This window comes from Lipomyces japonicus, assembly GCF_038497905.1.
Source record: "Lipomyces japonicus strain CBS 7319 unplaced genomic scaffold V1514scaffold_39, whole genome shotgun sequence".
NCBI lineage: Eukaryota > Fungi > Ascomycota > Lipomycetes > Lipomycetales > Lipomycetaceae > Lipomyces > Lipomyces japonicus.
The window spans coordinates 1255-13807 of record NW_027117851.1 but is presented as its reverse complement, the minus strand read 5'-3'; the positions used below and the strand labels follow the sequence as shown (position 1 = coordinate 13807).

General features: G+C 40.0%; 5 protein-coding genes across 5 annotated transcripts; 3 read left to right on the top strand and 2 right to left on the bottom strand.

Moving 5' to 3' along the window:
• Positions 1 to 63: 63 nt before the first annotated feature.
• V1514DRAFT_344192 (uncharacterized protein) lies at positions 64 to 1203 on the top strand (the record flags this gene model as incomplete). Its single annotated transcript, XM_066929178.1, has 1 exon — positions 64 to 1203. The coding sequence occupies one exon, from the start codon at positions 64 to 66 to the stop codon at positions 1201 to 1203; it is 1140 nt and encodes a 379-aa protein (XP_066781833.1).
• A 2894-nt stretch (positions 1204 to 4097) lies between these two features.
• On the bottom strand, positions 4098 to 6014 carry V1514DRAFT_335232 (general substrate transporter). Its single transcript, XM_066928352.1, has one exon. The coding sequence runs from the start codon at positions 5747 to 5749 to the stop codon at positions 4181 to 4183; it is 1569 nt and encodes a 522-aa protein (XP_066781832.1). The 5' UTR covers positions 5750 to 6014; the 3' UTR covers positions 4098 to 4180.
• Positions 6015 to 6135: 121 nt separating this feature from the next.
• On the top strand, positions 6136 to 8558 carry V1514DRAFT_353760 (uncharacterized protein). The gene is made up of 4 exons (XM_066929557.1): positions 6136 to 6391; positions 6471 to 7175; positions 7228 to 7586; positions 7638 to 8558. Exons 1-4 carry the CDS (start codon positions 6255 to 6257, stop codon positions 8282 to 8284), a joined length of 1848 nt encoding a protein of 615 aa, XP_066781831.1. The 5' UTR covers positions 6136 to 6254; the 3' UTR covers positions 8285 to 8558.
• On the bottom strand, positions 8282 to 9998 carry V1514DRAFT_353759 (glycoside hydrolase superfamily). Its single transcript, XM_066929556.1, has 2 exons — positions 9716 to 9998; positions 8282 to 9660 (listed from the first exon to the last, which is right to left on the bottom strand). Exons 1-2 carry the CDS (start codon positions 9794 to 9796, stop codon positions 8323 to 8325), a joined length of 1419 nt encoding a protein of 472 aa, XP_066781830.1. The 5' UTR covers positions 9797 to 9998; the 3' UTR covers positions 8282 to 8322.
• V1514DRAFT_310240 (glycoside hydrolase superfamily) lies at positions 9997 to 11853 on the top strand. Its single transcript, XM_066925765.1, has 3 exons — positions 9997 to 10321; positions 10378 to 11471; positions 11524 to 11853. Exons 1-3 carry the CDS (start codon positions 10270 to 10272, stop codon positions 11809 to 11811), a joined length of 1434 nt encoding a protein of 477 aa, XP_066781829.1. The 5' UTR covers positions 9997 to 10269; the 3' UTR covers positions 11812 to 11853.
• Positions 11854 to 12553: the final 700 nt, after the last annotated feature.

Genomic DNA, 12553 nt, shown 5'->3' with positions numbered 1-12553 from the left:
TTGATCTATTGTGCTCCAACTAGCAACTAACTATTGCACAATGGTCACACAGCTGCGCCGGTGATGGACCAGCACCAGCAGACCCCAAGCTATTCTGATCGCTGGACCCTCACGGCGCCGGCCCGCAAGCCGTCAGTTCCGACGCTTCGTCGTGGGCATTCCGCACTTCGATCTTCAGTGGCGTCGACGACGTCCGCGACGACGTCTGCACGATCGATATTCTCAACACCTGAAACTTCACGGACGACGATATCTTATTTGCCTGCTACGGTTACCACTCGGTCCCCAAAATATCGCGTTAGCAATTTACATCATAGTGCAAAGTCATCTACCCCTCAATCTTCTGGCAGCAATGGTGGTAGTGGGGCCAAGTTTTTTTACGCAAACGCGGATAAGTCATCCACGGACTCTGATTCTACTCACACATCCAGGCCAAGCCCGTCGGAGACGAAGTCGTCACACAAGACTTCGACTGTACGAATATGTCGATCGCGGTCGCCATTTTCCAAACCACAATTACAATCAGCGGTGCCAAAGTTTGTGTATGCCGATGGCAAGGAAGAGGTTCTGTCACCGCGCAAGCCAACATTATCACCGGATACGGTTACATCAACGTCAACAACCTCAATTACTTCATCGACATTAATACGACGGTCGGCGAGTCCAACTCTTTCTAACGTTTCCTCCGCATCGTCGACTGATGGCTTGGTTGCTGTTAATGAGGATTCGGCTCGCATTCAACGAAAGATTATGGATCTAGAAATTTCAAATACCAGTCTGCTAGCAATAAATCGTACATTGGAAAAGCAGTTTCGTTCACAATCAAAAGAATTTCGTGGACTTAAACGATGGGTTCAACGACAATATGGTGAGTATGAAATCGACCATCCGTCTGAGAGCACCGATGATGAAGATTATGATTTATCTTTTGTCGCTTACAAAGACTTAAGTCACAAGGTGTCATTAGGAATTGGAAAAGAAGAGCAAGATGTCCTAAATGCGTCTAGAAAAGTTAATGATGGTATCAGCCGATGTCTTTTTTTGACCGATGGTTTGCTCAAAGAAGCAAGAACAGCCTTAGAGCGTGAAGTCGAGAAAAATGACCAATTTGTAGGTAGAGTTTTGCGATATGATGAAATTGATGATTATGACGCTGCTCAGTTATTGATTACAGAAGAGTTTAATGATAAGGAATCGAAGTAAATATTACTGTACTTGGCTTTTATTTACTTTTTTTTTCAATTTTTTTTCAGTTGGGTTGTAAAATATGGGTATCTTGCTCGGTTGCATATGAGTTTTTTTATTGGTAATATAGTATAGATTTACTAGAAGTATTTTAGCATGCAAATTAAGCACATAGTTGTTGTTTTTGTATTCAATATGCCTGTGGTTTCTGTATAGGTACCAATCCATGCGAGTATTATGACCTAATCATTATCATGTACGCTTACTCATTTGTCGAATATTTTGCAGTTTCAGCCATTTTAAGAATATGGTCCTATTTTATCTTTTCGTTATGTTTTGTAATGGCGAGTTCTAAGCTCGATATATTTTTCGATTATTTCTAGTACCACCTAATTATTTGAATCCCACGCATTGTAACGGTGTGGTAGAACGAGAACGGTAATTATACAAGTTTACTAAACGAACGTGTGACGGTGAACTAAAACTTGTTTCTTATTGATACGACAAGAACCAAACACTCATATTTATAATTCTCTCTTCCCGTAATATATTTATCCTTATCGTCCTATCATGGTACATTATTATTCGTACCTGTATGACACAACGCTACCCCTCTTTATGTACCATCTCCATATCATAATTATTCCTTTGCTTATTATTTCTTTAAATATATACTGCATGATTACTGCCTAGTGATACCTATGCGCAGATCCATCCTCTTGGAAAGCTGCAGATGACGAAATAAAGCCGAATCGCTACTTCATTAGTTATTGAATGCTGTTTCTGGAATTTCTAAGTGTAACCAAGGTGGCAGTTAAGGAGGCACTCTGGGTAAGGGCGCAATTTTGTTAAATTTTTAGAGTTTTTCATTTTTTTATTTTTTTTCAATTTTTAACAATTTTTAACAATTTTTTGTAATTTTTTTTATGTAATCAGTTATTTTTCTGCCTCGCTATAGTAAGATATATCTGGTAGAAATATTTGCTTCTTATATCGAGTTATTACTATAGGAAGTTACCCAACAGTCTATGCAGTTTTGCATTTATGCATTAAACTTAAGGAAATGTATTAATGTAAAGCTTTTTAAGTCATACTGGCTGATTTCCAAACTGCTTCAATGATTACAGGGCACTTTTGGAATCCTTCTGTTGTTCATTAAACAACTGCAAAATTTTGTAGGCTTCATGAGCCATTTTTCCTTGAAATCAAAGGTCTATCCTCCATTTCCTCATCAGACTCTTCACTTTCAGGCTCAAATTGAGCGAGAATAAAGGCTTCTATATCCTTAGGAGGTTCTTCAGAAGTCGCACCCACCGGGTTGAGAAATGAATGTATATCCATAATATTCTCAATATGCGAGCTGAGACAACTCAGATAATCCCCTTTCAAGATCTTTAACCATGTTCGGATCTAAGCTATTGTCATAAAAGGTTGATATGGTTTGTGGTGATATCTGCCTCTTCCAGACATCTATTCCCCGACGTATGGCCTGGAGTATATTCATGGTTTTTAATGGATCCTTCTTGTTCTTATACTCCTTTAGCATGTACCGGACCCAATGCTTTTTCCATAATGCCTTCCAAGAGTTTATTATCCCTTGGTCCAGAGGTTGGAACCTACTGGTAGATTGGCTGGTAGCCATATAATATCTGTATAATCCAATGGGTGATCACTGGAGTTAATTCGGTTTATGGCTGCTTCATGCCCCAAAAAATTGTCTATCAAGAGAACCACTTTTCGACCACGCATACGATTGTCAAACCATCGAAGCCACTCTTCAAAAATTTGGCCTGTCATCCACGCCTTGGCATTACTGCGCCAGACAATATCAAAGTTGTCAATATCAACTCCTGCAGCCCGAAAAGCATGAGGTTTCTTGGTTGTACCAATAAACCATATTGGCAAGCGCTTCGATCCATCAGAATTGCAGCAAAAGTGTGCAGTGATTCGGGCTTTTTTCTTTTTTCTGCCAGGCAATGACCTAGTGGAAAGGCTTCATCCAGTACAAGGCAGTTTTATCACAATTAAAAATATTTTTGCGATCATAATCTTCCAGGGCCTCCCGTATTTTACACATTTGTGCATTGGCATAAAAAGGAGCGCTCTTCTCTTCACCATGCTGCATGTGCATCTTGATTGATTTACGATTTTGAAAATTTTGTAACCAACCATTACTGAAAGCTGGCATATTTTGGTCTTTATATATCGGAATCATGTTCCAGAATTTTTCCGCCTTTATTTTTAATACATCAGAAGTAATAATCACATTTTCTTGAACATATTCAACCCATTGGAACAAGGCATCCTCAAGTTCTGGCCAATTCTCCAGACGCCGCTTTTTAATGTTTTTAAATGACATGATAGGATCATCTAAGTTTTTGTATCTATCTGAAAGAATTTGCGAAATTGTTCCAGATGCAAGAATGTGATCAAATTTATTTTGAAACCACTCACGAAGATCTTTTTGAGACGCATGAGGGTTGTCTCTCTTTCTTTGGCGCAATGCATGTTTTTCAGCCAATGTAATTGGTCTTCGGTTTGTCTTTGAAGTAATGCCGGGTGTCATTATCGTGAAATTGAATTAGAGATGGTTGTGTAAGACTACTTTAAACGGTAAATACGTAGTTTATGAATATGCTTAGGGCCACCTCGATATAGTAAGATTTCTAAAATATTAGTAAGACCTTTTTATAACGAAAAATCTTCTTATAAGTAACTATGTAAAAACAATTATGGGAAAGAAAAAACCTTACTATATCGAGGATCTTACTATATCGAGGCTTACCATAGCGAGGGTTTACTGTATTAATACCACAATTTTTTTTTAAAAATTATTTTTGAATTTTCATTTGACACTTAGAGTTTTTTTTAATTTTTAATTAGAGCATCAGAGCATTGCACTCTGCAACAGTCACCCATTTGATAGTCAACACGCTAATTTTGAACATGCACAATGCTATTTTGTAAAAAATCAACAAAACAAATTAAATAAAATTTATACTTTGTATTGATCATCACGCATTACCTCACTAAGATTTTTCTTTTTGGTTTGGCTATTGAAGAGATCAGTCGATTCTTCCAGTGTCTGAGCCTTGGTTTCAGGAAAGAAAAAGAAGACCACCAAAAATTCAACACCAATCACACAACAATATACTATGTAATATCTCCATGAAATCGCATCCATGGCGATTGAATTGACATATCCATTATAAAGAGAAGTTAAAGCACCTGCAAGCTGTAAGATGGCCATGCCTTTTGATCTAAGATGATATGGAAGTACCTCGGTCATATAAAGGTAGGGGAGACCGAGAAGGCCAATATTGTATGAAAAAAAAAACAGAAAAATCATGGCAAGTACTCCCTGCCCAAGAGATTTCTGTTCGAAGTTGCGTTCCTGATTAATAGCTGAGAGAACAGTCCAGATAACGAAAATGACAAACATGCTTGCCGTAGAAGTCAGGAAAAGAACACGACGACCAAACCTGGGGACAATTCCAATAAGAACAATTGCGATACCCCAATTATAAATCATGAGGCCACCGTTGATAACAAGTTGCTGCGGCGCAGAAGTGATTCCAATTGATGTCAACACTAGAGAGAGATAATAGGACAGGAGACCATTTCCAGACATTTGTTGCATGAATGGCACCATGAAACAAAGAAATAATCGACGGCGGTTCTCAGGTAACAGGAAGGCCTTATAGCTTGCTTGCTTCAGTGCCTTCTCAGCCTGGAGGGTCTGAATAATTTCCGTCAGTTCGTAGTCTACCAGGACAGAAGAATTGTCTCCTTCTGCATGATACTTGACAAAAAACTTGCGTGCTTCATCAATTCTGTCTTGGTAAATGAGATATCGCGGCGATTCTGGTATGAAAAAACACATTATAATCTGGCATAAGGGGAAAAATCCTTGAAGAAGAGAAGGAATTCTCCACGCCCAAGTGCTATCTTCACCCATGAAGTAAGTGCCATATGTTATCCAGGCAGCAATTGTGGCTCCCATGTACCACATAATGTTGTAAGATGTGGTAAGGATACTTCTGTGTGTCGGATATGCGCACTCAGAAAGTAACGATGGTGCAGGCACAATTGAGATGGTGCCTCCCAACCCAATCAAAAGCCGGGCAGCAAAGAACATGCCGTATGACTGAGCAGCACCCTGAATGGCAGCACCGAGAATGACTATTGATGCACCAATGAAGAGGGCGACGCGTCGACCATATCTATCAGAAATATAACCCCCGACTAGAAAGGACGCAATATTTCCGAATGTAGGAGCAGCAGAAAGATGTCCTAATCTAAGTCCTTTGGGATGATCAAAGAACGTTTGCCATTGAGTCTGCGCTTGCAAACCATTTAACATGGAACCGTCAAAACCAATATTGGTTGAACTAAAGATGGGACAAATCATTAGGAAATTCAAAAGTAACAGATTTCGCCGTCTCCACCATGGCGGCAAATTTTTGGGAAGAGCATCGTCAAGTGTGATGTTGCGACGTTCGTCTGCATTCTCATCATGATTGTTAGACGCTTTTAAATCTTCGAGGTTTACCATGCTTGACATAGTGTCACGAATGAGCAAGCCCAATTTTTCTAAACAGCAAAATTTTGTTTTTTGCAAGAAATTTCAATTCTATAAAGTGACCTTATTAATCATGAGCGAGGGGGTTGAAGGAAAGGCGGAAGTACAGTTTATGTTATAGTCTCCATCTAAGGCATTCGGCTGAATTGAATGTAGAGAACTCTGTTGAGATTTCTGATTTTGCCGAAGTCTGTACAAGTCCTGATGCGTTTGAAAAAGTTAATATAATTAACACTCGTGACACTTTCGTGGGTTCAAGAAATGGAGAAACTCGGAGGCGGGGAGAGTTCCGGGGAAATTGAGGGGGAAAACCTTCTTCTCCAGCATTTAGAACCATGTGGGCCTAACCATGTTGGGACAATTCCGCGGATCGAAATTCGCGCAAAAGCTTAAAATCTGACGTTCCAGTTTGGAATGTTTTTTACTAAACTTGCACGGTTCCGCGGATTAGAACTTGCTTTCGTTTTGTTGTGTCCGGTAGATTTCAATGCAGAGATTTGCCGACAGTGGTCTCAAGCCCGAAAAAAAACTTGAATTTATTCTATGCGAATCCGGAGAGAGCGGGGGCTTCCCAAGAAGGAAAGGCCGAAACTCTTGCGGTAACTGCAGACAGAAGAAAATTAAGTATGGAAAGTTTTGAAGTGGAAATGTGTCTAATTCATATGCTAACCATATTAATTGATATGTGTAATTTGATTAACAGATGTGACGAAGATAAACCTGTTTGTAATGGTTGCCGAATCCGTGGATTATTATGCAGCTACGATGAAAAAGTTTCGCAGCCTCGTGAATCTGTCGGTGTACCAATAATAACAAACTCAGCACGAGCATTATCCATATCAACCTCATTGATTCGTGGTCAAATCTACAATGCAGAACTTTCGTTGCCAACACAAAACTTGTCCGTCTTGCCTGCAAAACACAACTTACTTCCCATAAACCTCTTACAATGGCCCGTGATGTCAAATCTATTGCCCAAATCTTTTGACGCATCGACCAATTTTATGCTTGATCTGAATAACGTTACTGACGACCAATATATTGAGTGTTCTAGAACTTACACCCAGCGGCCTACCGAGCTTGACAATTTGCTCGAAAATGAATTTTATTTAGTCTTGTACGACTCGTTTTTACGAAACACGTTCATTTGGTATCCAATCATTGACATCGACACCATTCAAAACCTATTTACTTCTGCTCGAGTGAAAAAGTCTTACAGCCCAATAGAGGGTGCTCTCATGTCCAGCATCCTTCTATTGGGTGTCGAATCTAAATGTCATTTTGACAAAGAGTCACTGAAAAATTTACAAGCGATTAAATTGAATCTTTATCATTTGTGCACTGATTGGACATTTGCTTTAATGAGGAGTGTATCACTGGAGTCTGTTCAGGGAGTCACGTTTATTGCGTACGTAATTCTTATCATTGATCACATTTGCCTTTACTAACACATTTAATAGTCTGTATGAGCTGATATCTTATAACATTACAAATGCCTATCGATTGATTTCACTTGCATGGTCAAATCTTCAGCTACTTTTCATTAGTCGACAAAATATTGGTCAAAAGCTGTACCGTGACATGGAGCTTAGATGCTATTGGTCACTCTTTACTCTTGATAGCGAAATAAGGGCTGAATTTCAGCTCGCTCCAATTGGAATCGACATTCTCGAATCCGAAATTGAGCTGCCGTTGGGAATAACTGCTAACGAAGACACCTTGAAAAAATACGGAGGGCATCTGATATGGTACTTTTTTTCAACAAACGTCGCTGGTCGCCGTCTTTTGAACCGGATCCACTCGACCATTTATGCTCAGGGTTAGTTTATTATGTACATCATGCGTGTATTTTTTTATTTCTAATTTCTAGGACCTTTGCAATCATTGCTGAAACCGGGGATTCTCATTTCCACCACCGATGAACTTGCATATCAAATTGAAATGTGGCGGTCAAACCTTCCCACCATTCTTAGTTTTCGACGTGGAGAGCAAATTCAGTCGGACTATGGCCCGGATAATTCATCTGTCGAGGAACTAAGACAACTTTATCGTCTTCAATTATGTGCCAAATATCTGAGTAGTTGTATCATAGTTAACCGGTTCTATTTGTACTACATTTTACATCCATTTGACTACGCAATTTTTGATGATGAGTTGGTAGGAGACCTGTTCTACCGTAAAGCTATGGATTGTGCGCAAGCAGAATTGGAGCTCAAAATTCCCCCGACCCCGACGAACAACATGAGCGGCTTTATTGGTCATATTAATCCCGATGGACTAACAATTAATGCGTGTTTTGCAAGAACGGTTTCACTAATAGCGATTTACTTGAGCTCTCGTATCATTAACATTGATCGAGACCTGATATTGCATAACATATCAGAAGTTATGCGTTACTATGAGACAAAGCTAATTGCAGAATCAAAGTTGGCGTGGTCGATGTATCAACTACTGACTTCAATGATTGAGAAATTGACCACGACTGGCGCCAATTACGAAATAACAAATAATGCATGAAATAAAATATTTTGACATTTATTGATAGTCACTCGATATTATTTAGAATCTTCATACAAATACTGATTCAGTTGATTACGCAAAACACAATTCTCCAGTTTCCAAGAAGCAGCAAGCTTATCCAAATCGTCTTTAGAATATCCTTGAAGAAGATCTGCATATTCGTAAGCTAGATACGACGACAATACAATCTCCCTGGTGACTCGTGTAATCTGTCGTCGGATGTTCCACAGGGGAGGATACATGACCTTGTGATATTTATCTGGAATCTCTCGCTTGAAATGTTCAAACAAGTCATCATAAAGTTTCTCAACTTCGGAGTCAGGGTTGGCACCCCAAAAATCGGCGCCAACACGGCGCTTTTTCTCAATGAAGTCGCCGAAAAGCTTTCTCCATGGAGAATCATGAGGGACATATGCGAGACCTTGAACACCGACATCCTTGTACGTCCAGAGAGACCACGAAACGTTATTGTTATTTTTGTAAATTTTCAACTGGGCCTTTAACAAGTCGTATCTCTTCTTGTTGATCACCACAGCTGCGTCGCCACCTTGAACTTCATCCTCATAGACAGGACCAAATTCACCATTCCAAACAGGAATTCCTAAGTCTCTTGCTTCTTTAACCTTTCGATCGAAGGAGCGTTGTAACTTTGTAACTTGATCCTTATTTCCCTCGAATTGCTCAAATGTAGGAAAGCCAAAAAATGAATAGTCGTGGATTGCATATACACTATTAGGCAAAGGCTCTCCAAAGCGAGTGAAATCGCCTGCGTATGTATTTCCGTCAAGAAATAGAATATGGTTTGGATCAACACTTCGAATCGACTTCTCAACCCTAACGTAAAAGTCCCATAGGCGAGTATGCTCCGGGTCGGCTGGTTCATTCAGGGGATTATATCCAGCAATCCATTTGTTATTCCTGTATCGCGTGGCAATTACAATCCAAAGTTGAATGATTCGGTCTTGGAAATCTCTGAAATCCCAAAAAAGAGCACGATGAATTCCAGAGTCTGAGTGCCAATCTTGGTTCTGTCCACCGGGGACGGTATGGAGGTCAAGAATGGTATATATTCCGTATTTTGCACAAATATTAACAATTCGATCAAGAAGCTCAAATCCACGCTCTTTAATGACAGCTGGGTTATCATCATCGATAAAATGGCGGTGGTTAAACGGAACGCGAACTGCGTTCAGGCCGTGATCTACAAGAAACTTTGCGTCTGCCTCGTCGAAAAAGTACTCGTAAAACTTGTCAAAAAAAAACTTTGTATTTTCCGTACCGAGTACTTTTTCGACAGATTTCTTGTGCTCCGTCTCGTGTCCAGGATAACCGGTAATGAAATTTTCCATGTTGAGCATACCTCCTAACCCAACCTCAAATAAAAGTAAGTAAAATGACATAATAATGATCATCATCATCATAACTTACACCCTTGAGAACTACTTGTTCGTCATTATGATCATCAACAATGATAGTACCTTTGACTTTGAGGAAAGCGCTACCGGTCATTTTTTTTTGGTGAAATTGCAAATGAAGCTAATGATTAAATGAGTAGCGAGAAAGATGACAACAAAAGTATTGCCAGAAGCTAAAGAGAAAATAGCCTTTACATATGTGTTGCAAATCGATGTCATCATCGAAACTGTGGTGCATATGATATGGTTCAATCTTTTTTTCGATTTCGTTGGCGCTGCAAAAGGTGCGTCGCGGTTGTGGGGGATTTCGGAATGATCCCAATTAGGACAACTCCGCGGAGTACGTTAAAAACTTACAACTCCTCGAAATTGAGAAGCAGAGTAACCAAAGTTCTGCAGGTGCATATCAATCAATAGTCTTTGGAATTGCAAAATGTTTTGAGTTATTTCCATTTCCACCGCGTAACATGTTTATATATCTTCTATACCTCCACTCTTTTTCTTCTCTTTGCCTCATTTTCAAAAGGAACTGTTTGACTATCTTTTGTTTTATACATATCCTTCGCAATGACTTCTAATTCAAAACTTCCTGCTGATTTTCTTTGGGGTTACGCAACAGGTAGTACACTCGCTTTCTTTTTCTCGTCATGATTTTTTATTAACGGTTTGGCTTAGCTGCTTACCAAATTGAGGGCTCTCCCGAGCTCGACGGTCGAGAACTGTCAATCTGGGACACATTCTCTCGCACACCTGGCAAAACTGAAGATGGCAAGAGTGGAGATGCCGGAACCGACAGTTACGTTAAGTGGGAAGAAGACATTGCGCTGCTGAAGGCTTATGGCGCAAATTCCTACCGTTTCTCTCTGTCTTGGTCACGCATTATTCCTAAGGGAGGAAAGAATGATCCAATTAACCAAAAGGGAATTGATCACTACAGGAAGTTTATTAAAGCGCTAAAAGCGAATGGTATAGAGCCGTTGGTCACCCTGTTTCATTGGGATCTCCCTCAAGCCCTTTATGATAGATATGGTGGCTTCTTAAATCGCAGCATTGTCGACGACTTTGTCAATTACGCCAATGTTGTGTTTGAGAACTTTAACGACCTTGTCGATATTTGGATCACAATCAACGAGCCAAATGTTGTTTCTTTTCTTGGTTACTGTATCGGTGCTCATGCTCCTGGTCGTTCAAGTGACCGGTCCCGCAGTCCAGAAGGCGACTCTCTTGTCGAGCCATTCATTGTCGGTCATAATTTACTTTTGTCTCACGCTTATGCAGTCAAACTATATCGCGAGAAATTTCAATTGCCCAACAAGAAAATTGGCATTAGCATTAACGTTAACTGGGGTGAACCCTGGGATGAATCTGAGGAATCGCGAGCAGCCTCGCAGGACTTTCTCCATTACACATGTAATTGGTTTGCTGACCCAGTTTATCTGGGTGATTACCCATCGAGGCTCAAGGAATTGATTGGTGATAGACTTCCTGCCTTCACTCCTGCCGAAATTGAAGTTGTCAAGGGTTCTTCTGATTACTTTGGTCTTAATCACTATACAACTTATTTAATTAAGAAGCGTGTCACACCATTGGAGGAAAATCAGAATATTCAGAAACTTATGGAAAATATTGAGTTATCAACTACATATCCTGATGGTATTGAGATTGGTCCACAAGCCGACTTGTCTTGGCTACGGCCGGTTCCTTGGGGATTTAAAAAACTGCTGGAGTATCTCTATGCCAGGTATGGAAAAGATATATACGTTACGGAGGTAAAGATTTTTCCATAATTTTTACTGGGTGCTTTAGGCTAACAATATTTAGAATGGCGTGATTGGCCCTAATGAGAAAAATCTTTCTCGCGAAGTGGGCCTAAATGATCAGTTCAGAATTGATTTTTTTGATCAATACTTTTCTCAGATTGTTCAATTACAGGGAATCGTACCTGTCAAGAGCTACATCATATGGTCTTTGTTGGATAATTTTGAGTGGCAGGAAGGTTACACCAGATTTGGTGTAACCTGGGTGGACTTTGATGATGCCAACCGTAGATATCCTAAAAAGTCTTCGCAACATATTAAAGAATACTTTGCAAAGGCTCTTCAGTCATAGATATCGGGCAATTGATAATATAGTTAAAGTTCGCATTTTCAAACTTCCTAATGTAGCTGTGTCCCTTCGGCGCTACAGTAGTTACGTAAACTATAGACGGTGCTCTCGTTAGCACTTCGCAATTCACAACACGAGCTCAACTACACGCCAGAGACACAGGGAGAACGAATAATGAAAAGAAAAGATTTTACGTAGGCCGGCGCGCTCTTATTTTATTCTACTTGCGCTGCTCAAAACCTATCCCTCATGTTCTCCCTAGCCAATCAGAACTCTAGTCGTGTAGCCCCTACTCCATCTGATACTCGAAGGGACACAAGATCCCCGTCTCAAAACGACTGCTCTGCAGTCGGCAAGGCCAAATGCCTCTGCCGTGCGACATGATCTAAGCGTCGTAGTTCTTTAGTCCCATTCCACAATTCGGTAGGTCGAGTTGTGAGATCTATTGGTCGGAGTAACTCCGTATTCCACGTTCCAATAACAAAAGCCCAGCCAGTGTTGCAGTCGATAGCTGTTACCGCATAACGCGCCTGACGAGCTGTAGTTGGAAATGGCCCAATAGTATCAATACCCCACCGTTGAAATCGTGCAGGGACGGACAGGGGGTGTGCTTTTATACTCAAAGGTTTTTATACTCATAATTCATATAAAAGGTTTTTATACTCATAATTCATATAAAAGGTTTTTATACTCATAATTCATATAAAAGGTTTTTATACTCATAATTCATATAAAAGGTTTTTAT

Coding starts and splice junctions, on each gene's coding strand:
- V1514DRAFT_353759 (XM_066929556.1), bottom strand. CDS start 9,796: ATGACCGGTAGCGCTTTCCTCAAAGTCAAAGGTACTATCATTGTTGAT. Junction 9,661..9,715: donor AACAAGTAGTTCTCAAGGGT/GTAAGTTATGAT, acceptor CTTTTATTTGAG/GTTGGGTTAGGAGGTATGCT.
- V1514DRAFT_335232 (XM_066928352.1), bottom strand. CDS start 5,749: ATGTCAAGCATGGTAAACCTCGAAGATTTAAAAGCGTCTAACAATCAT.
- V1514DRAFT_310240 (XM_066925765.1), top strand. CDS start 10,270: ATGACTTCTAATTCAAAACTTCCTGCTGATTTTCTTTGGGGTTACGCA. Junction 10,322..10,377: donor TCTTTGGGGTTACGCAACAG/GTAGTACACTCG, acceptor GGTTTGGCTTAG/CTGCTTACCAAATTGAGGGC. Junction 11,472..11,523: donor AAGATATATACGTTACGGAG/GTAAAGATTTTT, acceptor AACAATATTTAG/AATGGCGTGATTGGCCCTAA.
- V1514DRAFT_353760 (XM_066929557.1), top strand. CDS start 6,255: ATGCAGAGATTTGCCGACAGTGGTCTCAAGCCCGAAAAAAAACTTGAA. Junction 7,176..7,227: donor CAGGGAGTCACGTTTATTGC/GTACGTAATTCT, acceptor CACATTTAATAG/TCTGTATGAGCTGATATCTT. Junction 7,587..7,637: donor CTCGACCATTTATGCTCAGG/GTTAGTTTATTA, acceptor TCTAATTTCTAG/GACCTTTGCAATCATTGCTG.